General features: G+C 35.3%; 1 protein-coding gene across 1 annotated transcript; it reads right to left on the bottom strand.

Annotated features, from left to right (window-relative positions):
• Positions 1-556: 556 nt before the first annotated feature.
• On the bottom strand, positions 557-25,921 carry roh (reduction of Rh1). The gene is made up of 3 exons (XM_081730488.1): positions 25,783-25,921; positions 11,399-11,582; positions 557-737 (listed from the first exon to the last, which is right to left on the bottom strand). Exons 2-3 carry the CDS (start codon positions 11,574-11,576, stop codon positions 667-669), a joined length of 249 nt encoding a protein of 82 aa, XP_081586614.1. The 5' UTR covers positions 11,577-11,582; positions 25,783-25,921; the 3' UTR covers positions 557-666.
• Positions 25,922-27,347: the final 1,426 nt, after the last annotated feature.

Here is a 27,347-nt window from a genome sequence, read left to right on the forward strand (position 1 = left end):
TTCGTCACGGAATCAATCGCTGGCTGAGTGACTATCGTAGAAGTGTCTAGCTGGAGACAGAGACTATTTTGATTAATCAGAAATTGTAGTTCTAATTTTGTTCAAGTTCAAAAATGACGCAACCGTTAAAACATTTCATTCGCACCAAACTTTTTTTTTTTTTCTTTTTCCGATGGAGTTCGAATTTAGGTAAACATATTTATACCTTTCAGGTGTCGGTTAAGTTGCCATGATTGGTCAGAAAAAAAGTTGAACCACATGAAGCTTTGCAGCCAACAAAGCAATACCAATTTGAAAAACCAACCATGGGGATAACCAATCCTGGATCACAGCTAGGGCTTACGAAAGTACTGAATTGTTACATTAAAAAATCATAAAAGAAAATTTCATTTACTTTTACATAAAAAATAGAAACAGAAAGGTTTCAAATAACGTATTTGTAAATATTGTGCGTTTCTCCGTATTTTGAATTCACAAAACCTAAAATGCACATCAGAAGCACGTCATAATGATACTTGACACTGATTTAGAAAAATACAATAATCAAAAAACGAAATGTATTATGAGTTGTTTTATTACACATAAATGTTATAATTTTCAACCCTTATATAATATTTACATACATAAGAACTGAACTACTCGTTTGAAAGCTAAACATATCATCATTTAGTGGTGTTCTTTAGCAGCTGCTTTCCTCTGCGATTCTTCCCATGCTGCCTTATTCTCTGGAGAGCAGGCTATAAGAAAAGAAAATATTCACAATTTAAGAAAATGTAAATTACTCAAATTCAATTTAGGAAAATACTAGTAATACTATGCACTGTTAAAGCAAGTGATCCTCCCTCTCAGTAGTTTTAAACCCAAACTATCAGAGGAAGTTTCTGATCTCCAGCACAACACACTGTGTATTACACGGTATAAAAATCTTAGTGTTTTAAATAAACATTCACGGAAACTATGTTACATTAAATTTGGGAGAATGGGCTCTCCTATTATGGTCTTATGGTCAATTTCAACTCGAAGCAACCGGGCTATTAGAAATCCTCTCTCTCTCTCTCTCTTTCACACACACAACAAAAAGCACATTCGACTATATATAAACGAAAGTTATCACAGAACTCTTTTTAATCTTTGGAGAGTTATTGAGTCCTCAAATTTCAATGAATTCACCTCCATGCAATAAGGTTGTGAAAACCTCAATAAACACAAACCAAATTGTGTCGAAGTCAAATAATTTAAGAAAGTTACTATAGAAATATTTTTTAAACTTGGGAGGAGGGGGGGGGGGGGATACGTTCACTACCTCGTTCTCGATTAATTTAAATCCAAGTAGTGGGAATAACAGTGAACCCTAAAAGCAGAGTTGGCAAAAAAACAGGATTTTTATTGAAAAAGTTTTTTTTTTTTTTTGTTCAAAACCAGGTTTTTTGGTTTAAATAATTTGCTCTATGTATTTACATCGCATATGGAGAGAAATGTTTGTTTCGTCTTGGTCTTACTATGCAGTAACCGAGTTATGCTGTAAGGGGTCACATAAGCTTGAAGCGGAATCCAAACCGCTTCTCGGCTTACATCCTAGAGAAATTGTCCTCCATTTGAACTCGAAACCGGGACTAATTGGCCACAAATGCGATACGTCTGGCGACTCATTCATGAAGGACTCCTGATAAAAATACGTTGTACTGATCTTTACATGTTTGTTAGTATAATTGAATCACTGATTGGAAAAAGGGAATAAGTGCGTCAGACCTAAGTTTTCAATAACGCTAAAAAATCTTCTCGAGGCAGTGTTTGTATTTGTTGCAAAAAGTGTATAATTGATTACTTGTAGCAAAACAACTAACAAACACTAAGACAACAAGAAGAATCTTGTATTGCAACACTGCAATTGGTTAGAAAAGCTTAAAAATGGAAAAAATATTCCCTTTTAACAATCAATTAAAGTTGGACGCAATTGTAATTGTGTGCAGTTTATGATAGAAAGCTATGAAAATGTACATGTTGAATGCAATGTTGTATGTTAATCTGTGATATACGTATTCGAACTATCACGCATATTAGGCTTCTAACACTTTTACTGTCACCGTTCGTTTTTCTGTACAGCACATGTTATTCGTACAGCAAGAAATGTAATACAATAGACAACTGAACAAAATACGTAGCAAAATACGTTGTCACAGTAGAATAGGTTTACATAGGGTCCTATCCGTCTGCATCTTCGTCTTCTACATTTTCTCGATTAGTGGTATTCCATGAACAAATCATATTATAAAACTGTTTGTATTGGTCAGGTATGTATTTGATGATTTGTGAAGAATCGTTGATCTTTTTCTGATTGATTAAGACTTGCCAATCGTATGCCTTTTGACGCTGACAGTGGAACGTTTGAGACATTACTTTTGAATAATCGAAAAATATCAGTTCTTACTCCATTGATAAACTTATGAGCTTGCACATAACCTGGAGATTCTGCTTTGTAAACAGTGTCTCTATTTCCTTACTTGGAATTTCACTGTTTTGTCCACAATGCTACCTGAAGATTTCTTGTAAAACTGTTACTACCAGTGTTTAAAATCTAAGATTTCTTCATTGACAACTTCGTAAACCTGAAATGGAGTATATCAGTATTTCTTGCATTCGCAATCATGTGGTTATACTGTGCTAGTAAATAAATGCGATTGTGTCGTTTGAGTTCTGGTTTGATTACAGCAAAATTTCGGTCACATGGTAAAAACTATGACCACTGACAGGCAAATATTGCTGTATGGCGGTGAACCGTTATGACACAGTCAGGCTGAAAAGCATTCATGCCATTGAATGATTTCAGTTTTGACCACCACTTGTATCACTGAAAACATGTAAATCTGTAACTGGTTGGGGCAAAAAGTTTTCTATAGATTGTGCAATGCGAAAAGAAGGCGAAGTATCGCAACGACAGCAGAGCGCTTTGGTGTTTGTCTACTTACACATAGTCTCACAGTTGTGGTGGTGTCCAGTAGTAACTGGAAGAAGGAAATAAGAAACGTAGTTATTCCCTTTTTCTAATCAGGGAGAGATTTTGTATTCTACATTGGTCATATAGAGTTGTCCAAACATTCCTATTTTCTACTCAATGATGTAACTATCTCAAAGAAACTCATCTGCTATCTCAGGTTAAAATCGCAAAAAATTGTACTTATTCCCTTTTTCCAATCAGTGGTTCAATTGCCAAGAGTCATTTCAGGACAAAATGATAAACGGTTGCACAAATGAAACCATTATACAGAATTACATATTGTAACTTCCTCCATGTTCTCTCTGGAATTATTATTTAAATAATTAATATTTTTCTGACCAGAGTATGCATTTCTTTATTAAAAATAAATTATTTCGTAACAGTTTCCATAACGTAACGTTCTCTTCCTCAGACGTTAATATGTATGTCTCAGTGATGATATCTCTATTACCTACATTAATATGAACATACATATTAACATCTGAGGAAGATATCGTTACGTTATGGAAACTGTTACGAAATAATTTATTTTTAATAAAGAAATGCATATTCTGGTCAGAAAAATATTAACTATTTAAAGAATTATATATGGATGATTTCAAAATACTCCACAGTACAGAAGAACTAATTTAGTGCAAGTTAGTTCACTACGACTTTTATTAGTCCAAGAAATAGAACGACTTAATTTGCATATCAGTAATAAGAGTGAATTAAGATACGAATTATTTGAGTCCATTTTGGCTCTGATCCATTTATATATAAATAGATACTAAGGATACTTTTGATTTCAATAAATGCCTCTCGTGGGGTTTGTATGATTACCCCCCTCCAAAGAAAACTACGGCATTTCGATGTATTTTATCAATAGTAAAAATTATTAAAACGAAACAACATTTAGAATTTTTCTTTGATTGCAATGCATAACAATAATAATTAAAAAAAAACTGTTTAAAAAATCACAAAAGAAACATTTATAAACATAAAAAAACAAAAGTTGTTTTTGTAGTACCGTATAATCTCTTTGAGTAATGAATGGGGAATTTAGGTCTGAATATAATAAGAATAATATACGGTAGTGAAATGTGTGTTCATCAAGATTTTACGAATGCACACACTTTTACGCAATGGCGAAGCGTGCTGTAAAAAACTGGGTAGACAGACAGACAGACACACACACACACATATTATATATATATATATATATATATATATTTGTAGGGTATTTGATATTTACTTCTATTTTTAGTTCTGATATTTCGTACTGTATAAAGGATGCTGATATACACTAGTCACTATTCCAAGTAAAATGACCCCTGAAAATTCATAAATATAGTATTAATGTTTGAGTTTTCAATATTCTTTGCAATATATGTTTACTCTGTTCCTTTAAGTATAAAATTTTATAATTGGTGAAATTTGGTGTATAGGTTTTTTTTTTTTTTTTTTTTTTTTTTTTTTTTTTTTTTTTTTTTGCGAAGCATAGATTTTTGAGTGATACAACATTTGCTAGAAATGGGGACATTACTTCCCCATACTCTCTTTCGGGATAGTCATGTCTAAGTACCAGATAAATGAGCTGCTGTAAAGTTTAAAAAAAAAAAAAAAAAAGTAAAAAACAACACCTAACCTAATACTAAATACCTTACCTAATACCTTACACTCTTGTACATGAGCTCCTTACCCTGTTCTTCATTTCGGCGAAAATATTAATGGTTCTTTCTTTGGATTCAGGTATCCTACAAAGCTTCCACACCAAATTCGTTATTGTAAGTGTCCGTAATTCAGGAAGTGTTCATAATTTGTCATGCTGTTCGTTAAGTAAGTTTTCACTCTTTTCAGGGTACTCATTGAATGTTTTCAAAAAATTGAAATTGATGGAATGCTCAATACCATATTGAGCAACTTTGTCGTTTCTTGATATACGCTTTGAAATTCATTACTAAGAATATATTTCAAGTATTAGGGAAGAGAAATGTGTTGGTTACTATCGGAACATAAGTTGATAAATTCATTCTTAAACTGATCTGAGCAAAAAGTATTAGGAAAGGTGGATATCAAGTCATTCAGTTTGCCGTATGGAAGAATTTGTTGATACATACTAAATTTTCTATAATTTATTAGTTCTACAATGACCAGATTTATGTATTTTTCAAATATTTCATCTGCGCAATTATTGAGCAAAGAATCGAATATAAATAAAATGGAGTTTGTCTGTGTGTTTGTCTGTCTTTGTGCGGCCTGGGGATCAAACCAGTAGACCGAATTACCAAAATTTGGTCACGGGTACCTTGGTCTAGGTCACAGACCAAGACGAAGCTTGCTTTTTTTTTTTTTTTTTCTTTTCAAATTTCGAACTAGCGGGTCTCGTGTGTGTGTGTGTGGGGGGGGGGGGGCGTTTATCTGAACATGTAAAAGTACTTGTCACTCTCGCGAAAAACATAAAAGTGATAGAACTGCCAATACATCTCAACTTTTCGTTAGGGGGGCTTTTTTTTTTTCTGATGTTGGAGACATATAGGGACAAAATATAGGCCTATATACTAATGTTCTTCAAGAGTACGTTATAACAATTTAACATTTTATAGAGGGAGCTCGAAAGATGGTTTAAAATAAAAACAAATAAGAAATAGCGGTCTGTTTCTGTCACTTACAAATCCAGCTTAAAATAAACAAGATAGGCAGCCCTGTAAGCGTAGACAGAACAGCAAATGTCTTTTCGCAGGTACTATTACACAGAGCGAGTCTTTGGACTTAAACTTCTCATGTGGCTGTTTTCCCTACGCTTCTATAGGTTGATGCAAGTTAAATGGATGCAGCAGAGGAATAATGTTCAAGGTTTCGCAAGACGCTTTGTTTCTGTCTTTCATATGGAAGCATTGTTTTAAAAAAGCTCACAATAAAATATAGGAAATTTTAAGTTCAGAATCTTTAAATTACAAAATTTTAAGTTAGTAATGTAGGATTAATGGCTTAATACATATAAAATACTAAAGGGTAGACGCTGTCTTACCCTGTCTTTCAAGCCTCGCCACTGCTTTTACGAACATTTTTCGTTTTTGGGTTTAAACCAGTTGTTAAAAAGACAGCTGGTTTAAACTAGCCAACCCTGCCTAAAAGTATGAGCGATTTTCCATGTTAATCTGATATATACATATAATTATATATTTAAGATGATATGGATCATATTTTTAAATTGCTGTATGTGTTTATACAGGGAAGGGGGAGGAGGGAAGTGCCAGAACTATATTATTATTATTATTTGTGGTGGGTGCTGCATTATACACTTTAGCTGTTACGTTCACTTACAGCATTAGGCTTACTAGTTATGCCTAACGACATATAACTTTTCCCATACATATAACCTTATACCAAAGCCAATAATTACTAAATACGAATATGTACTTTAATACAATCTATAATTTGAAGTAAAAGATCTATAAACAAAAACATATTTATAAAATATAGAACCATGAACAAATATCTAATACATCTCAGTAAAAACTATCTAATCTGAATTTAAACAACCAACATAATACACTATTATTTTTATCTTTTTAAATATATTTCAACTTTGCCATGTGCACGTACTTATTACAGCACTTATACCCAGCAGGAAGAAACCTACCACATGAGAGGGCTGAGTTCACGTTCATCCTTGACTGATTTTAATCCCAAGCAATGGAAATTACGGAGTATCCCAAGCAGAGTCGAAGGAAATACACAATATTAAATCGAACAGAATGAATTTTACAAAAGTTATCGTGGAGTTCTAAAAGAAATTGGACGGGAATAGAGAAAAAGAATAAATTTACTACATTATTCTTTACTGATTTTAACCCGTGCTGAAAGGGTGATTCGAAAGCCTGAAACAAATATACGAGATATTACACTAAAATAGAGTTAATATATATATATATTGCACGCTAAAGGAAGTCAAATACAAAGATCGTATATGCTTTACGAGAATTATCGTGGAACAGACGGACACATATAGTAAATCTTTAAATAGAAAACTTAAGACTCGACTTAATGTACAAGGTAACAAAAAAAAGTTCTTGCCGTTTTTGACATCCCATTAATTATGCGCTCACAGAGAGAAAACGAAATGACGCACGTGCCAGCCAAGCAGCCGCCATCGATCTTCGGGCACGTTGCGCTCTCTCTCACTCTCTCTCTCACACACACACACAAACACACAGAGATCATAACTTGTCCACTGTCAAAGAGAAATGGGGGTATCGAAGCAGTCTGTTTGTTGTATGACTTAAGTGGACCTGTCAGCTGCTGCATCAAGTCGTCGCCTATGCCAGAGATTTGAGGAAAATGCCGTGAACGAACGCACCACCAGGCATTTGTTCCTGAAAATTCCGTTCGCGAGATGTGAGCCTTTCGGATGAACCTCGCAGTGGACGATCACATGTGTTGGATGACGAGGCAATCAAAGCAGCCATCAAGGAGGACAGTGGCCTAACATGTAATGAACTTGCAGAAAGGTTCCAGGTTTCTGCTCTAACAGATTGCACTTGCATGTTGTAGGTAAGTCATACAAGATAAGTGGGTACCCACACATTGTCGGCAGCCAACAAGGAACAACAAGTACAGCCGGTTTGTCCTTGCTCACTCAACACCTCAACACACTCATCTTTGATTGCTTGCTCACTGGTGACAAATGGGTCCTCTATGACACTCCCAAGCGTACCAGACATTGGTAGTCGCCATGTGACCCTGATCCTCACATCTCAAGACCATATCTGCACCAACGAAATGTTATACTCTTTATATGGTGGAACTGTCGGTAAGTGGTGCATTATGAACTTCTTCCATCTGGCCAAACCATCACTGCTGACCTCTATTCTCTGCAGCTGCAAAAGATGTACTGTGCATTGCAGCAGAAGGAGCAGACATTTGTGAATCGCAATGTCGTGCTGCACGACAATGCTAAGCTACATGTGGCAAAGTGGACCCGGGAGACCCTTCAGCAATTTGGCTGGCTGGGAGACTATGTACCATGTAACATATTCATCAGACCTTGCGCCAATCGATTACCATCTGATTTATTTCCTCGAGAACCATCTCCATGGGAGGACCTTTGCAAATGAGGGAGACCTGCGGAAGCACTCACGGACATCTTTGCATCTACGACTGCTGAGCTTTATCACCAGGGTATTGTGCAGTTGCAGGAAGGTTGGCTAACGGAGATCATTTCAAAACCTAAAGGTATGTACCATCCATTGCATGGCCCTTTGTTTAGAACTATGAACAGTACTAGTAAACTTTCGTACCGTCCCCCTAGAACAGTAAAACTTTTTTGGTTAGCTTTTATTTTACAACAAAACATGCGACTTTAGTGCTTTAACATATGTTTCACTGCTCGACGTAGTATTATTTTTCTTGCTCGTAAGTTGACATTTGTATGCAGCAGAACTATCAGGCAAGTTTGAACACACCTAATGCTGAAACTACCTCGTAGCAACACCTCAATGCAACGCTAGTCTTTGAAACGAATAGCTGTGTTGAGTACTGAGTTTTTTTTAGGTGAAGATGAAGTGCTCTTTAGAAGAATATGTTCAAGACAACAGTAATAAATAAAATAAAAAAAATAAATATGTAAAAAAAAAAGTAAAGTGAGCAGACGCTTATCTCCGACGTGTGAATTAAATGAGGCTATCAACAGCTTCCAACTAAGAACAGAAAGGAGAGAGATCCAAACTGTTTACGTATCGGGAAACCAAGTTTATCAAATATCATTATCTTTTTGGGCAAGTGTGTTGTAATTCTCTTCAATACTACAAAGATGAAAAGAATTGCGGAAGGGGGACAGTATCAAACTAAGGAGACTCAGCATTGAAACACAGAAGGGTATATTACGTTAAAAAAAATAATAAAAAAAAAAGAACAAACATATTGCCAAAAAATTAGATCAATTGTTTTTCAGAAGTATGATGAATGAAAGAATTGTGGAAATAATACGGTTTCCTTATTGAAAAACTGAAGTGAGCGTGCTACGGAGTAAGTGAAAAAACAAAACAAAAGAAAACGTAAAGTTGGCCAAAGCCAAAAGTATAAGATGATCCGCAGGTGTCGGAATATTCTTATAGAATCTGTAGGGAGCTAATCAAGAAACATGGCTTTGTTCTAGATCAGTGGTATTCAATTATAACGAACCCGAGAGCCATAACCGTGTTTACTATTAAGGTCGAGTGTCGATAAATAAATTATTATTATTAATAATACACAAAATGTATTTTAAGAAACGTATTTATAAAGTGACGTACCTATTCAACGTGACAACTCAGAGTGATAGACCCGGGTTCAATTTCCGGCGGGAGCTCATGTGGTTCAAATCTCACGTTAAGCTATAAGTCCACGTCTTCTATAGTCACGGTGCTGAAAGGGACGTTAAACACCAAAATTAACCAACTGAGAGTAACTAGCAACATTTACAAGTGGCAGATGTAATAAAAGAATCTCCAAGACAGCTTCTGAAGTGATTCTTAAAAATTTTCATGGTGAAAAAATGCACTTCCACCTAACATTGACAATATTTTCCAACAAAAATCACTAATGTTACGTAAATATTCGTTAGAAATCTGCTTCTTTCTCCATCCTCGTCTGAAAATACACAAGTCTTCAGGCCATAGAGCTCTAGCTTTAAGTTAGTAGGTTGTTCTTCAATGTCCATTGTCAATGGATTTTTAAATTTTTATCTTATTAAAAATTAAGGATTTTGTAAGTACAACAATGGCATTTGCTTAAGTAGGAAGTGTGCTCTGCGGTACAAAATCTAGTCATTAAAGATTCAATGAGTACATCACTTTATATGTAATTTTCCACCGTTACAATTTGCATGCCTGTAAACTCTTAACACTGGAGAAAAGGTCATTTAGAGTACGTTTCAGAATTTTCACACTTTCCCCCAACAGAAATGTTCAAGTGCAAACACTAGCAATATTCCGTATATGGTCGTATGCGATGCCCTACAAAATTATTATTATTCATTTCTACGATTTTGTATTTCGTATAGCTGTGCATTATGTGAAGACAAATATGAGACCACATAGGACATTCCTCGCTTAATTTTTCTCCAGATTTTACAATAGCTCAAAAATGGTAATTTGGCTCATGCTCATTTGACTTCGCGGCATTCGGAACTGAGGTGGCATTGTATTAAAGATCATCTCATTATCTTTCCAATGGGGTTTGATTCATATCTGTACCACTTTTTATTTCTGATACTGCATTTCACCTGCCTCCTGATTATCTCATGATTTGATACACACCATGTTGGAAATATGACCTCGTTGCCATACGGAATGAAATCTCATATTTCTAATCAGACCATTGTTTTGAAGAAACGTGTATCAATATGAACAAAATTATCAGAATTTTAAAAATGATCATTGCAACCAAAAATCGTGGTAAATCGGGAGATTTTCCGTGAAGTGACACTTTTTTTAAAAAAGTCTATTCGCTTCAATTTGAACTCTACCTAGGAAAGAGTACGATTAATAGTAAAATTAGTCGTAAATATTTTCTTTCTTTTTCACTAAGCTACATGGTATAAGTGTTGGAGATGTAGGAATCACATACGGTGAAAGTATATGAGCGTCTGATTCTACAATGAACTCGGTGGCTCATTTCCGTTGCAAAAGGTCCCTGGTTTAATCCTAGTCATATAAGCTTGTATTAGGCCTTTTCTCAGGGTTCGCTTGGATTATTCTATTTCTTTCCATATTACACAATTTCTGACCTAGCACAAAGCATACAGTTCACCCTAATAACAACACATGAGTAATGTAAACCGTACACATAAAGATGCAAGATGTCGATAACTTTTTTTCTTTGAGAAATATTACTTCCTTTAACTTAATTTTTTTTAAAAAAATGAAATTTTTAATTTACTAAATAACATACCGCCGTAATAACATTTGGGCTAAAGGAGATAAGTGACTAATGGACGCGAATTATTATGCAATAATTTAATAGAATGACTATGTAAGAGGAAACTGGAATCCCAATAAAACCAGCACCAACTCACTGGCCTGGATCTTGATAATAGAGGAGAGAGTTTCTATCACTGAACTACCGTGCCCCCTTCCCCCCCTGATATTCATATTTAAGTCCTTTAACTTTGTACCCTCAATGCACTTAGCAAAAGCCTTTCAGTATGCCTTTTAGGTTAAGAGGGACGCGTGATTAAGGCAAGTGAATGACGATGGAAGAATTGGTAGAATTAGAATGTGGGATGAAAGACGCACTCAGAGAAAACACAAGGACCCGATGTTATCCATTATAAACTTACGAACCAGAGAAATGCACTTAACGAGAACATGATTAAGACTATCCTGGGTATAGCTAAAACCTAATGAAATCTAAATAATATCGCAGATAGGAAATTATTACCTAATCTTTGGATTTTGTAGAATATAGGTGTACACACTACCAAGGCAATCATATAGTAACGCCATATCCACTGGTTCTGGACATGCCACCTCCAAGGAAACTGAGCCACTTTAGCAGTGAAAGTATAAGGGTATTTCATAGGTCGACCAGCAGAGGAAGCAGCAGCACTGTCAGACATGGTGTCCTGGAAAGAGAAATTAAACGATGAGTAGCAACAAATGGAAGCTTCAAGGGATATTTATACAGTTTATTTTTATCTTTAAAAAGCTGCATAACAACGTCTGTATTTGATCATCAAGGTCAACAAAACGCAAAATCATGAATTTAGATACCACACATACGGTTGTTGAAGTTTTTAAAATATATTCAATTTATTTTGTTGATAAAATTTATTAACAAATGATTCAAGTGTACTTCAAACAAAATAACAAAACAACAAAGCAACTAATTGAAACCAACAGTTGATACAGAGCTACTAAACCACCAAGAAATTCTCAATAAATCATACTCAAGATTCAAAACAAAACTAACTAGTCTGTCTGGGCATCCCTTAATTTAGAAAGTCGTATGCATTTGGACAATTCGTTCTAAAACAACTAATCCATCATCAAAAAGTGGTGATCATTACGTACTCTTCATTATCTACGTTAAACTCAGTCATGCCACATTAGTAAGTAAAATTAAATTACAAAACATGAGCGGAAATACCAGTTCTTTTCTGATTATTTCACACAAAAAGTCAGCTCATTTATACAAAATAAAGGCCAATCTTTTTCTCAACACATACGGACTTACTTCTCTAACTCAAAATCTTCAACAGTTAAAAATCATTTTGGAAGTAAGTCTAACGAATGGATACGACCAAATTACGTTGGATACATGGTAAAATCAGGCTCATAGCATCTTCGAAGACAATGTAACAGCGAATAAAATAAAGACTGACCAAAAGCAGACAACCTTAACTTTATGACCACGGTTATCTTATAGGATACAAAAATTGGCTCAGGATCAGGATTTAACCTCTCCACAAAATCGCGCGGGAATTAGAAAAATCCTTATCAGCGTACAATAGTTACTTTACGGGAAGCAAATTATCTCAATCAATAAAGGAACACATAAGAGACTAAGAATGAGGAAACAGTTTTCTCAGTCTCTTAAAACACATCATCCTAACCAATCACAATATTACAGAAGTAAATATTTTCTTTAAATCTTTATTCTTCAGAGGTCGCGGTGGCTCAGTGGCAGTGTTCACCTCTGGTACATGCGGCCCTTGGTTCGATCTCAGCTCGCGCCAAGTAAACTTTGTGGTGGACAAACACCGTATGCGTGGGTTTTTTCGGGGTTATCCCGTTTCCTCCCACTTTCCTCATTCCACCATTTCATTCATTACTCATCACGGTCTCTTTTAGCTTAGCCGGCATAAATGGTGGATGTAAAACTTGAAGATTTCATTTCTTTCTTTATCCTTCGAATCGTTTTGCATCGAGAAACCATCATACAAAATCATGATAAATTTTAATTGACCTTTATTTATCAAAATAAGGGTATATACAGCAATTCTGTATTATTTTCGTTTCTACAGTTATTTTGATTCTTCATGTTTATTTTAGAGCTAAAAAAAATCAAAAAGTAATGTCCCCAAAACTCGTCTTATGTCTAGAGCTTGCCATGGCAACAAACAAAATCTGCATTAGAACTGGTGGTAGAATCACACGTCACACGGAATTAAACCAAATAATCAAACTAGCACTCGTCAGCATCGATGTTCCTAGCATCATTGAGCCACAAGGATTGTATCGAAATGATGGTAAAAGACCGGATGGAGTAACTTTAATCCCCTGGAAAAAGGGCCAGAGTCTTGTATGGGATGTAACATGTGTTGATACTTTCGCTCCTTCATACATAACACTAACCTGTGAGGAAGCAGGAAATGCAGCAGAAGCAGCCGCTAAACGTAAACATACAAAGTACTCCAGACTGAAAGAAGATCATCTTTTTGTTGCCTTTGCTACAGAAAACGATGGGGGATTTTAGCAAAGAAGCCAGTGAATTTTTGAATGAGTTAGGATCAACTTTAATTAGGAAGTCAGGCGACCCAAAAAACAAACTATTTAATACAACGAATGAGCCTAGCAATACAGAGAAGAAATGCAGTCAGCATTTTAAAATCCTTCCCATCAGCACAAGAGCTGGATGAAATTTTTTTACTTAAAGTAAGTAATATAAACATGGTGATGGACATCGATTTGTTTTTCTAAGTTTATTTAGTAAATCCGTTCTATTTCCCTTTATATTTCTTCGATGGCATTACATTATTTCAATTTTTTATCACTAATTCTGAAAAGATTTGCCTAAGATATTGAACTTAGACGGACTTCTTTCTTTTTTTTTAAATTTATAGTGCTAAACTGTGGTCTCCAGTTCCTGTTCTGTGTTCTGGTAACATTGAATGTGTTTGTCGTTGTCGAAAATGGAGTACTAGGTGTTGAAGTGTGTGATAAAATACATTTTTTTTTAAGAAATTAAAAAAAAATATACCGTCTACATTTTTCAGTAATACTTTTAAACTCTGAATAATCAATTTTACAAGTCAATGTAGGACGAAACAATATCGCAGATGTAATCTCGAATTTTTTGTAATTGTTTCTATGTTACTTATTTGTTAATTCTACTTAATTGTTAGTAACTAATATTATAAATATATCAACCAATAATAAAAAAAATAAATAAAAATAATAATGGTAAGAAAATACGATAACAATATTGTAAAACGAACGGAAATAATAAAAATATAAGTAGAAAAAAATAATACAAAATATTGTTTTCAATAGTTTAGCTGTCACATTCAACATGTTAGAATAGTAGTTTAAAATTTTTAATTTAGTGTTTCTCACTGATCACAATTTTATATTACAAATTATTATTGAATTTTTGTAGATAAGTTTAATGTGAAGGTGCCTTATATTTCAACTCAGACAAACAAATAATAAATAAATAAATAAAATAAAATTGTACAATCACCATCTTAGATATTGTTGGAACATTTTTTTTTCATAGCAACTAAACATGTTTTTAAGAGACCCATATTTTTTTTTTGTTTTGTCCAAAAAAAATTTCCTCCCAACTAACTGGCCACCACAGAGGGGAGTACAATTTATGAATTGTAGAAGACATGGAAAATGGTCAACTTTGGAGTTCCACCATTCAGCTATGGAGACAGCTAGTTATAATTCTTGTTGTGGTATGTACATAAAATATAGTTTATTTATATCCTTATTATAGATCGGTTTCCACATGCATGTCTTTTTGTACATAAATTAACAAATGAACGTCAGTTTATCTGAAAAGTCGAAGTTTGCTAATATTTCTCGAGGACTTCCGGTTCGAATTTTAGAATTCTGTTTTCACGGTTGGTAAGACCTAGTTACCCGCTTTCCGAAAATAAAAATGTATCGCCCCTGTGTGCAACCGTTTTGCCGCAAAAAAATTCGAAAAATTGCCAGAAGTTTCAACTTTACATGAATAATAAACATACCAAATATCATTCTCGACTAATGTTTAATTAACTAACTACAGCCTTTTGAAGTTAGCGAAGTTCCGTTAACTTTGATGTCACAGGTGGCAACACTGGAAACAATAAAAGTGCAACAATTTGATGATGTTTGTGGTTCACATTCATTAAATGAAGAATAAAAGTTATTTCCTAACTGTTTTTATTATTATTTTGATCAAAAATGCTCTCTGAAATAGTAAAATGAGCCTCCTCTACTCAGTTTTCTAACCGAAGTAATCTGAGATGGAAATTACGATAACACACAAATCTTAAGTTCACTTACTTAAAATGGTCTTCGGAAACAAAATTTCACTAATTTTTTCCACATGAAACAATCATTTGCTTGCTTGGAGTCTTCTTCGCTAATGGCATGTAACCGTGGATGCTCCAATAGGTGTTGGTACACTCACAACTCGTAGCACATTGTCGGTAGTCACAAAACACTTATTTTCACTCTCCTTATGCTTTTCTGGAAACCTGTACCCTGCTCAAGGGCCATGTGGAAGCATAAACAGCACTTCAGCTTCACGTTATACTTGATTATTTACTCATAATATTTCTGCTACCCACCACTGGTTATCATATGCATGTAACAAAAGTTCCTTTTTGCAGACTTCTTAAATCTACTCTTTGAATTGCAGAAGCTCGATTTTGGGGGAAGCCTGAAGTTAGTTCATGGTGACCCGTTACTGCCATAAAAACTTCGCCATTTTCCGAAAGCCAAAGGTGACTTCGTTGAATACCGGTCGCACACTTACCCATTATTGCATCATTTTATTTCTTTTTTTTTCTTTTTTTCGTAAATTGTCGAATTCAGTTCCAGGCAACAAAACTAGAGTAATACCCGAAACTCTGTACTTGCACTATACTTACGAATTCTTCTGCAGTCTTAATACTGTGTATTTGTCTTTGCCTAAGGTTATGCCGCGTTGCCACTTTCTTTACAATCGCCCCAATACCGTCGCAGAGACCCTTGCATGGCCGGTTTCACTGAAGAAGAAAAAAAAAAAAAAAAAAAAAAAAACACTGCTTTATTAGACCTTGTTTGCATCTCGAATATCTGAAAGCGATTTTTAAAGTGGGATGCAGCATCATCAGAAATCACTGACATGGTTTGGAAAATTGTTGACACTTATTTTCACGTATTCGAACCTTTTTCTATAACATATATTTTCACTTTTCTTCGAGTATTTTTAGAAACTTGTCTATGGCTATGAGCACATGAGCCGAATTGTGTGTTTTGTCGTAGCTTATTCCAGCATAACTGTCGGGCGTTTCATAATAATATACCACTACCGTAAAGATGGAAATTTGCTCGTTTTTCCGGTGATAGTTTTGAATTTCACTTTGCAGAATAACAGTCCAGTTTTCAGCGAAGTTCACATGAAGTAAAATAGAATTTGTATCTTGAAATTTTATACGATGCTTTTCGGTGGCAATTAATTCTCTTTAGATTTTCTTTATGTAGTCATGAAGTACAATTCTTACAGTTAAACCAGCAACGTACGATACGAAAACAAAGTGGCACAGTTTTTTTTTTTTTTAACGAGATCATTGTTTTCCAATATGGCATACGTCACACTTTTATTTTCATTAGGATCAATAATTAAAGACTCCACACTTATTCCTTCCACTCCAGGACATTCATCATATTCTTGAAGAAGACAGCAGTCATTTTCTACGGATCATACTACTAAAGAAAACAGGTCACTCATGACAGCTTCAATACAGGCTGCACCAGTGATTTGTTGCACACAATACACACATACACTCACACATACACACACACAATGGTATCTGGTGGGTTTATTATTCATGTAAAGTTGAACCATCTGACAAAATTTCAGAATTTTAAAATATGGTGTTTTCAAAAAGATGGCGCCCAAAACTGGTGACTTTTGAAAATTTGAAAATCTCTCGAATTTGTTGCAAAAAAACGATTGCACACAAAGCAACACAAAACTTCTTTTGGAAAGTGGGTAACTAGGTCTTACCAACCCTGAAAACAGAATTTTAAAATTCGAACCGGAAGTCCTCGAAAAAAATTCACGAACTTCGACTTTTCAGTTAAACTGATGTTCATTTGTTAATGTATGTACAAAAAGATACGCATGCGCAAACCAAACTATAATAAAATATAGTTTATATCCCTATGTACATACCACAACGAGAATATAACTCTACCTGTATTCATAGCTGAATGGTGGAGCTCCAAAGTTGATCATTTTCCATGTCTTCTACAATTCATAAATTGTACTCCCCGTCTTTGATGGCCCATTAGTTAGGGGGAAAATATGTTTCGACAAAACAAAATAATATGAGTCCCTTAAAAATATGTCTAGGACCTTACAAACTGTTGCTATAAAAAAGTTTCAACAACATCTGAAATGGTGATGGTAATGATCTGCCTGAATTGAAATGGAAGGCACCAGCGAATTATTACATGTAGAAGAGAAGCAGCACAGCCTACGAGATTCTTACGTTTGTTAGTGTCTATAAGTCTCTCACGGTTTAAGTGTTAAAATGTCACTTTCTTCCACAAAAAAACGCATAAATCTTTCCTACACAAACAACCAGCTTGAAAGATCTCTTTCCAACTAGAACTCTTGAATTAAGAATAGAAAATGCATTTATAACGTGTTTCCACTCATCATTTTTAATAATTTGAATAAAAATATGTCACTTTGTTTTCCGATTACTCTAAATTCTGAGTTGTAATGTATTGAGAAAATATGATTTTATTTTCTTTGATTCTGATTCACGCCTTGAGTAAATTATGCAGTGGGCTTCTACGAAATAAATGAATTTTCTGGAAAATAACAGAACTTGAGACTCCAAGCTATTTGGTACGTTTAACAGGAAAGGAAATTATGTATTCATGAAACCATCGTTCAGTAAGTATTATTATTCTACATTTTATTAGTGTTTAACGAAAAAAAAAAAAAAGTTTAAAGATTAAACATATAACAATGAATAATGCACTGAACAAAGTGCTAACAGTGAGTGTAAATTCTCATGTAGCTTTCGAGAAAATCGATGTTTCAAGTTGCTTATTTTGTAAATCTAAAAATGTATGCTCCGGTGATCTATTAAGATGAAACTGATATTGAAATATAGGGTCAGTGAGGGTAATTATGGGACACTCCTCACTGATCTTCAAGGACTGTAGGATAAATACAAATTAAGAGCACAAGCATTTAGTAACATCCTTCACAATGCTCTGTCTACATTTTTTAAGTTTCAGTTTACAAAAGTTTGAATGTATCATTTAACAAGCTCATTCAAAAGAATTTATTTTGAAATTTGACATTAACTTTTATTGTCTACTCGTGCAGTAATATCACAATGTGAAACCAATAGGTGTTGGTGGAAGCCTGGTAGGCTAGCAGTTATATGTTAAGTTGAATTTGTCCATTGGGCTTTTGTTTCAGTTACAAATATTTTTGTTGTTGTGTCTCATTTTACTTATATGGAGGGTAATTATGAAACGCATGCTGGAATCTGTCTCTGTATCCTAGTATGTTAAGTTACAAAAAAGCTGTATTCTGTAGTTTAGGTAGTCCTATAATCTTTTTCTTAGTAACTTTCGAAGTTGTAGAACTACATTACTTTGTTGAAAATAGCCTAGCTCAGACTTTACATCAATATACTAAAACATAAAGAAATAGGAGGAGCTTAAGTTGTTTTTTAGTGAACAGCCTAAAACTTGGTCTAAATTTGTTTCATAAGCTTGTTTTGTAAACTGAAACTATTAGCCTACAGGCCTATCAGTGGCGACTAATATTAGTGTTGTAGCGTTGCGCAACGACCAGAGTATTTCAAGAAAAAATATTAGCAGTAGTAGTGAAAAACAGAAAAAAATACTAATACTCCCATATATACTTTAAGTAACATATTTCTTACTTCTATAACTGTAAAATCCATTAATCCGCTTTAAAAAGCGAAAAACTATCACAGAATCTCTAATTTATACTGCGTTCCAGCCAACATACAACGACAAGATTTCTTCAGCGCAGCAATAGGAGCGAATGTTAAGTCTCCTATCTCAGAAGTTAAAGGCTCTGGTCGTCGCAGTTCTTCTGCAACAACGCAGCACGGTTTCCAGTGAACGAGAAGGTTTTTTGCACTAAATAAGATTTCTGAATTTTATTTCACTACCAATTACAAATCGTATTTTTTTGGATTCATATTTTTAAATTAGGGAACTATACTGAAGCAAACCAATATAATGACAATTAAAAAAAAAAAAAAAAAAAAAAAAAGATACAAAATGAGAAAGAAAATATGTAACAGTAGAAAACAAATGAAAGGAAACACGCATTTACCAGTTAATTCTTAGCTTATATAAATAGTGAAGGCTTATTGTACAGCAATTTCTGTACCAGATATTAATAAATCAATAGATAGAATACCCCCCCCCCCCCCCGCCTCTGTGCATAGTATTTTAGTATATACATAATTGATTTATAAAACAAATGTATTTTATACTCTTGATAACTTTCCACATAAAACTGTATGATGGGGTTCCACCGGGTACGGACCTCACAAAAATTTCGAAACTCGACTACATTTGGAGACTCTCAATGAACTATACTCGTTTAACAGAGAAATGATTGATGTAGGCTAAATATTTTATTTTACGCTTCATTATGTAGGTCTACTGTTTCTTTTCTTATAAAAATAATCGTTATATAATTTTTTCTAAAAATATATGTGACATTAATTACTTATCGTCTTTTCGTGTGCAGAGTAAGACAGGTTCGATATTACATAGACGTATTGGACACCCCTCAAACACTTTGGACCCCTCCTAGCAAACATTTCTGGGTGTACAACTGACAATGCTGTTCACTTTGACGTTCTTTGACTTTTGGCTTCTGTTAGATGCTGATCCTACACCTGGCGGATCTCAGTATGCTTTCCAGAACGTATCACATTGATAAGCATTGTTTCCTTTCGTGAGGAAGTATATTGTGTTCATCGTGCATTGCATACAACCAAAACATGATTTGGAATGAAGTTTTTCTTTTACGCACGTGTGTGAGTTGGTGTAGTGACATTCGCGATTCATATACCTCTTTTATATTAGCTGTTTTTTCCTGAATCAGCTATTCTGGTTTTAATTATTAGATTTACTTGAAATGAAATGAAATGAAATCTTGTTTTACGTCCCACGATATCGCCGGTTAGGCCAAAGGAGACTGCGATGATGAGATGAGTGAAATGAAGAAAGTGGGAGAAAACGGAAGAACCCCGAGAAAACCCACGAGTACGGTGTTTGTCCACCACAAAGTCCACACGGCGCGAGCTGGGATCGAACCAGGGACCCCAAGCACCGGAGGTGAACGCTCTACCACTGAGCCACCGCGCCCCCTAGATTTACTTGAGTTGTGTGTGCTCTAATTCTATAAATAACCCACAAATTGTGAATGAACTCTATAGCATGACTTCTGTAAATAACTTACAAAAAAAGCTCAGCTCTCCACAGAGGAAAAACTTGCAACTAAGGCTTAGACAAAATAAGTAAAGGGCAACTCATTACAGTGCTTAAAAAAAATCCGGCTTAAATTCATAAGACATCTCATGGCAGCAGTGTTTTTTGCCTTAGATATATTTCCACAATTTGTTTTAAATTTTCCTATAAACTGTGAATAAAGTGTTTAATTTATATTTTTTTATAACACTAATCTTTGTCATGAACTGCCTTCAGTCTACATTGTAGACGAATTTGTATCATTGTCAGGGACTGTGTTTGTTAGAATGAATTGTTCGTAATAATCTAGAAAAGAATATTTGGTGAATCAACAAAGTTTCTGAAATTAATATTAACTGCACCTATGACATAAGCTAAAGGAGATAGACGTTCTTCCACACCGAAAAGAATTGAGATTTTCAATGAATTGAATGTTCCAAAAAAGGTTATCACCATTAGTTATGCTTTTCATCGAAAAAAGACCTTATAATGGGAGTTCAACGAGCAAGTATTAGACAAATTTACTCCAATCAAAGAGAGAATAGACTTACGACTCCAATAAGGTGACTAATCGTATAAAACGTTCTGCAATTATTTTTTAAAAATAGAATTTTATTCAATTTCACACGTCACACAGCATTTGCATCTTAAGTTATGCTGATTAGTCAATGAGTCCAGTTTATGTTTTCTGTCTCTGATCATTTGTATTGCAACACCCGAAACCACAATCCACCTGCCTTCACTGAGGCCTATTACAGTCAACTCACAAGTAACATCATTAGCTATTTCCACTTTCTTAGTTATTTAACTCAGTCAAATATTTGTATATTTTTATGTAATAAACACAAATAACTAAGACTTCTTTGCCTCACAATTGGACTCCTTCATACCTCAATATCACATACTGAAAGCTGGGGACAACAGGTGTCTCATAATTACACTTTTGGAGGGAAATTGAGACAGCACAAATTTGACATTTGCTTAACAACTTATGAGATGACAAGAAATTTTTTGCAGCAAATTATTACTCTATTAACACCATAAACTGCTACCTAGGTTAACTGCTTTCAAAACTAATGTAAGCTGAGTAACGAGGAAAAGTTGTGAAATCTGTCTCATAATTACCCTCACTGACCCTATTGGTAAAATTTAATACTTTGTATAGAAGGACGTGTATATAAGGAACAAATTAACGAAGGTGACAAAATTAACTACTAAGCTAAATACTAATTGCGAATAGCGGCCACCCATATCTCCTGCATATATTAATCTAGCTCGGCTATTTTTCCTTTTTCTCGCCGTCATTCAAATTATCTAAAATTATTGGAAGTTAATGAGATAACCACTTTTAAGACATTTATAATCATTCTAGGCGAGCAGGTGCCAACAGAATGTGTTTCTAAAGTATTAAAAGACGATTACGACCTTTTACCAGTTCGGATCATCACTACCGTACTTGAAAGCACCCAATTTTTAAGTCGTTTGACTCACCTAGCAGACTTATAAAATACCAAGGGCCTTATGCTGAGTAGTTCTGACGCGTGATTAGTGCCATACTAGAAGAGGTCGACTAACATGTTCCCTGCAGTAGTCAAGCCTTTAGTATGACGCTAATCATACGGCAAAACGAGTCTGCATAATGCCCTAAACGTTTTTCTGCATATCACACTATTGCGCAGGTCTACTGTTAGCACACCACTCGAAATAATTGTTTAAAATTTTAATTCTTTCACTAATTTCCTTGTTATCATTTCCCAAATGATTTGCGCTGGACGACGAGAAAATATTTTGCACAGATAAAATTTAACGGGGATACTAATTAGAAGAAATTGTTGAAAAGATATAACTCTTTTACGATTTGAGTATAAACTGCTTTCGGGTGTGGTATAAAAGTGCAAAAAGAAAAAAAAAACAACATAAACCAATTCGTGCTAGGTTGCCACTAAAAGCACGAATGCTATCTAATCGAGCAAAGCGAAACTAGTGAGTGTGTGCGACAGCACGGAGTCTATCTGAAGACAGCAGACGCGTCCGCAAAGTACGCGTAAGCGACAGTATTATAAAAGTAGTTTTTTTTGGCAATAATACGAGTTTCAATGGCATTTGTCATGGTTTCATACTAGTAGCGATCTACTTGTAAACATAAAATACAGCTTCCGTACACTGTGTAGAAATACACCGTCGGTAGAAAATTTATTGTAATACAGTCATCTATTATATACACCTCTTATTTTATTCGACTTTTGGTGCAGTTTTAATATACGGAATATAAGTAGTAGTAGTAGGAACGAGTTACGAGAGCCGCAGGGGTTTATTGGGCTCTGTTTTCGACATAAAATGGGCAAATTAAAGACTTGCCCAACTTTTTCTGTACTTTTTACAATCTGTGGATCCGTACAGAATCTCTAGTAAAACTACACACAGAAAAATTCAGGCAAGTCCTTAATTTGCCCATTTTGGGATCACTCGAGCAGACTATTCTACCAAATAGAAAATGTATAACTGAAATACGCGACACACTTTTCGTGCAGAAGGAGTGTGTGAATATACGTAATTACTGTCAGTACACAGCATATTGAAATGAACTTTGAGTGATAGTGAAAGTATTGTAGAACTATGTGTAAGTCTGCTCTTCTACTACCCTTGTTTATGCGTATACCCTCCGTCTCTGATGCGCCTGCTTCCTACGGACTAATCCCCTCCTTACCGCTCGGGCCCTCCTGCCCTCATTCAGTTAGATAGCATTCGTGTTTAGTGGCCACCTAGCACAGGTTGGTTCGTGTTTTAAGCACTATGTTTTATGCCGTACGTCCATACTGTATTTATATTAAGCCCTCCTGAAGTCAACTTGCTAGTAATGGAGCTCCTTATTTAGTGCATGCTTTGATTAAAGAAAGTATACGTAAGTAAGTATAAAGGTTCTACCACTTGAAACTAAGAAATCTGGTAGAACCAGGATGGAAAAAAATCATGATTGTTTTTAAAAAAATCATTTTTGATGATTTTTTTTATGTAAATCAAATCTTGCTCCTCGCATAATACAAGTCGCGAACTGAAGAAAAAGCATTACGAATTAGTATTAAATGCCAATTATGCCATTAAAGTGAAAATATTGGAGTTGAATTTTGAATTAATAAGGTAGATGCATAAGAACCTCCCAACCAAGCTTCCGGAGCTTCTGCCCAGTCACTATCGATGTGTGTGGCTTGGCGTTATCCTGATGGAACACAATGCCTCTCCTATTGGCCAAATCTGACCGCTTCTGGGCGATTGCTGCCTTCAGACGGTCCAATTGTTGACAGTACAGTTCCGAGGTAAGGGTTTGGCCGTAGGGGAGCAGCTCATAGTCGATAGTTCTCTGCCAATCCCACCAAACACACAGCAAAACCTTCCTGGCTTGGGTACCGTTTGAGCCGGCTCACCGCGCTTCGACCACGACCGTTTTCATGTGACGTTGTCGTAAGTGATCCGCTTTTCATCGCCAGTCACCAACCACTTCAGAAATGGGTCAATTTTGTTGCGATTCGCAGTTGGAAATTCGGTCCGTTTTTTTTTTCTCGTGTGGCGCCCATATATCAAGCTTGTTTTTGTATCCAGCCTTATGCAAATGATTCCACATGTTTTTTTATGTGCAATGTTTAGCTCTTGGGCAATCGACAAAGTGCTTACATGACGGTCGGACGCGACAATGTCCATGATTTTATCGACATTTTCGACACTTGGCCTTCCAGTGCGTGGTGCATCTTTGACGTCAAAATTACCGGAACGCAATCGACGAAACCAAAATTGCGCGATTGGCTGTTATAGTTGAGTTGAGGATATAGTATACATGAAGCTGCATCAGTTCCCGAAGGAGCAGGACGCTCATACTTTTAGGGATTATTCATTGAGTATGTACGAACTTACAAAGGGGGTAACAAAGCGACTTTTATTTACTTATCGACTGATACGAAAAAAAAAAAAAAAATTAAGTTTAGAGTTACCCCTCCGCTTTTTATAAAAATCAGGAAAATTTACAGGAGAAATGAGATAAGGAATGATAATTTGAAGGGTAATAGTTAAGAACAGCTACTTCTCATCTCCCGTGCACGAGGATACATCTTACTGTTGCACTACCTAAACACCCTAAGTACAAGGGCAAGAACTCAGTCTATTACCTACTTTTTAACATCCTAGATAGTCAATGAATAATTCCTGAAAGTATGGCGTTTCTCGTCCTTCCCTAAATGGGAAGTACGGCTCCTTAACTATAACCTTTGAAGCTTTTACTTAATGTTTAGGAATATAAGTTCGGCATTAGAGTTATGTTTATTGTGAGAAAAGATATGTGGAAGTTAGTACTATTTGCCGGATGCGGAAGCATTCGCGGAAGGTTTCAGCAGCATGGTAGTTGTAAAATATGGCGAACAGATGTAACGGATGCTCAAAAATAATGAAGAAAACGTTTTAAATTTTTGTGAAGCCCACGGAGTACTAATGTTAAGTGAAATGTAACAATTTTTAATACTTTAAGCACTGTTTTTTTGTATGTTGCAAAGTCCAAGGGCACCTTCAGACTGGAGGGGCAACTCTAAACTTAAGCAAAAAAAAAGAACGTACCTGTACTTTATATCTGCATGTGTAGTGCCCTTGTACTTTATGTATGATTATGTGTGTGTGTGGGGGGGGGGATGATTCAACGCATATCGCATGTCTTGTGCACATGGATACTTCTTACTATTGCACTACGTAGAAAATTTATGGTATTTCATGTAGAAGTGGTAATAGAACACAGAAGAAACGCAGATCAGGGGGTTCTCATGTATACTATTACCTGAGTTGAGTTGATTTTAACGTCCCGTTCAGCAGCGAGGCTATATGAGACGTGGATTTACTGATTAACGTGGGATCCGAACCACATGACTGGCTGTTATAGTATCAGGACCATAAACACTATTCGCATTTGCAGCCGCCTGGCTTGCGTTTTCGCCTTTATCGAAGAAAAACTGTAAAATATAGCTTATTTTCTCTTTGCTAGTGTCCATTTTGACTCGCGCTCACACAATACTGAGTAAACTTATCACAACTATCTTAACAGTGTTTGTAGTACGCAATCTCATCGTTTGAACGTCATCTCATTGAACCCGATCGGACTTATACAACGCGAGATACAGATCACTGAAGCTATCTATTGGCAAAATAATGGATTACTTTTTACTACACCAGATAAATGGACAGCCATTACGATATCCACTTACGAAAAAAAAAATGTTGAATTCAGTATTTGACTAATTAGCTTTATTCTGTCTAGCCCTACGCACTCAGAAGAACTAACATACTTTAAGTATCTTATATTCGTAACAAATTACCACTTACTTTTTTTCTATTTCTCGCAGTTACTTAGCAGTCCTCAGCTAGCCTCCACAAGTCACACAGGAATAAAAGAGAAAGAAGAAACCTTGAACAGTGTTGCCAACAGATATCTTCAGATAATAACCAAATATCGTACAAAATGAAGCTAAAAATGCCTAAGCATTTCTAACACTACAGCTAAACTTTCAGCTAACAGAATTTAAAACAAAGCAACTAAAATATTTAAAATATTTCAGTTTTACTATAGGACCACGCAGTATATCTAGAATAATATACTTTTATCATTATCTCACACATAAAATATTCTCTGGTGCTTGGGGTCCCGGGTTCGATCCCCGCCCCCGCCAAGTGAACTTTGTGGTGGACAAACACCGTGTGCGTGGGTTTTCTCGGGGTTCTCCCGTTTCCTCCCACTTTCTTCATTCCACCATTTCATTCATTACTCATCATCACCGTCTCCTTTAGCCTAACCGGCATAACCGTGGGACGTAAAACTCACAGATTTCATTTCATTTCATTTCACATAAAATATTCACAGTGCATTTTCTTTGCTTCAATATGAGGAAATAACTTTCATTCACTCCTTGAATGCTTCTCTTCGATCTAAATTTCCACGGTAATGTTGGCTAGGGGAAGGTCGGGTAGTATCGGACACTTAAGGAACATGTGATGTAACAACTTTATGATAATCAGAAATTAAATAAAAAAAACTCATATATGCAATCCTTATACATATCTTTATAACACTATATAAACCATATTTCACTTTTACTACAAAATTTTGAGAAACTGGAAAAAATGTGAAAGTCTAATTTTTCAAGATATGAAAAATTGGCGGGTTATATCGGACAGATCGGTTATTACATTCTTACATTCCTTACATGTCTTCTTACATACCTTGCAAGCTACAGATTGTTATGTTGAATTGCAAATATCACATTTATAATAAAATGCATCTCCTTCAAGACTTTCACAGTCTTCATGTGCCTAATCTTTGCACGAACTACACTGTATCCAGTCCTCATCAAAGTCTTCCCCACAAATTATGCAATTAGTTTTTGTTTCACCGTCTAAGTTCAGAGAATTCCTTGCAGATTTCTGATTCTGTTCCTTTGCTCCTTTCGCAACTGTTACAGTTTGCTTCTTTTGTTGTTTTTCTTCAAGTCTAAGTTTGTATGGAGTCGAAGTTAGAATTTTACTTTTCTCTCTACGTCGTTTACGCATATTTAAATTCACAATAGTACCACTTGGAACATTACATAAGTTGCGAAGTACTTCCATAGATGAATTGAATGTTTCATTTTGGCTGAGCTTAGAGCATGAAGCTACAGACTTGAAAGTGGGAATGAGCTAATCGGTGATACAGTGTGTCTGGATGTTGACGGATTAAGTTGTGATGATACTTCCTTCGAGGAGCACTGAGTTGGAAGCGCAACTTCAGTAGACATTTCCATCACTTCAGTAGACGATGTAAGAATATCCAAATCACTACAAACATTCCTGCTAAGTGGGAAGATATCTGTACATTCAAATGCCGACTTTGCAAGTTCTATTCGACACACTTTCGA

The sequence above is a fragment of the Thermobia domestica genome, chromosome 11 (genome assembly GCF_964235325.1).
Source record: "Thermobia domestica chromosome 11, izTheDome1.hap1.1, whole genome shotgun sequence".
In the NCBI taxonomy this organism is placed as follows: Eukaryota; Metazoa; Arthropoda; class Insecta; order Zygentoma; family Lepismatidae; genus Thermobia; species Thermobia domestica.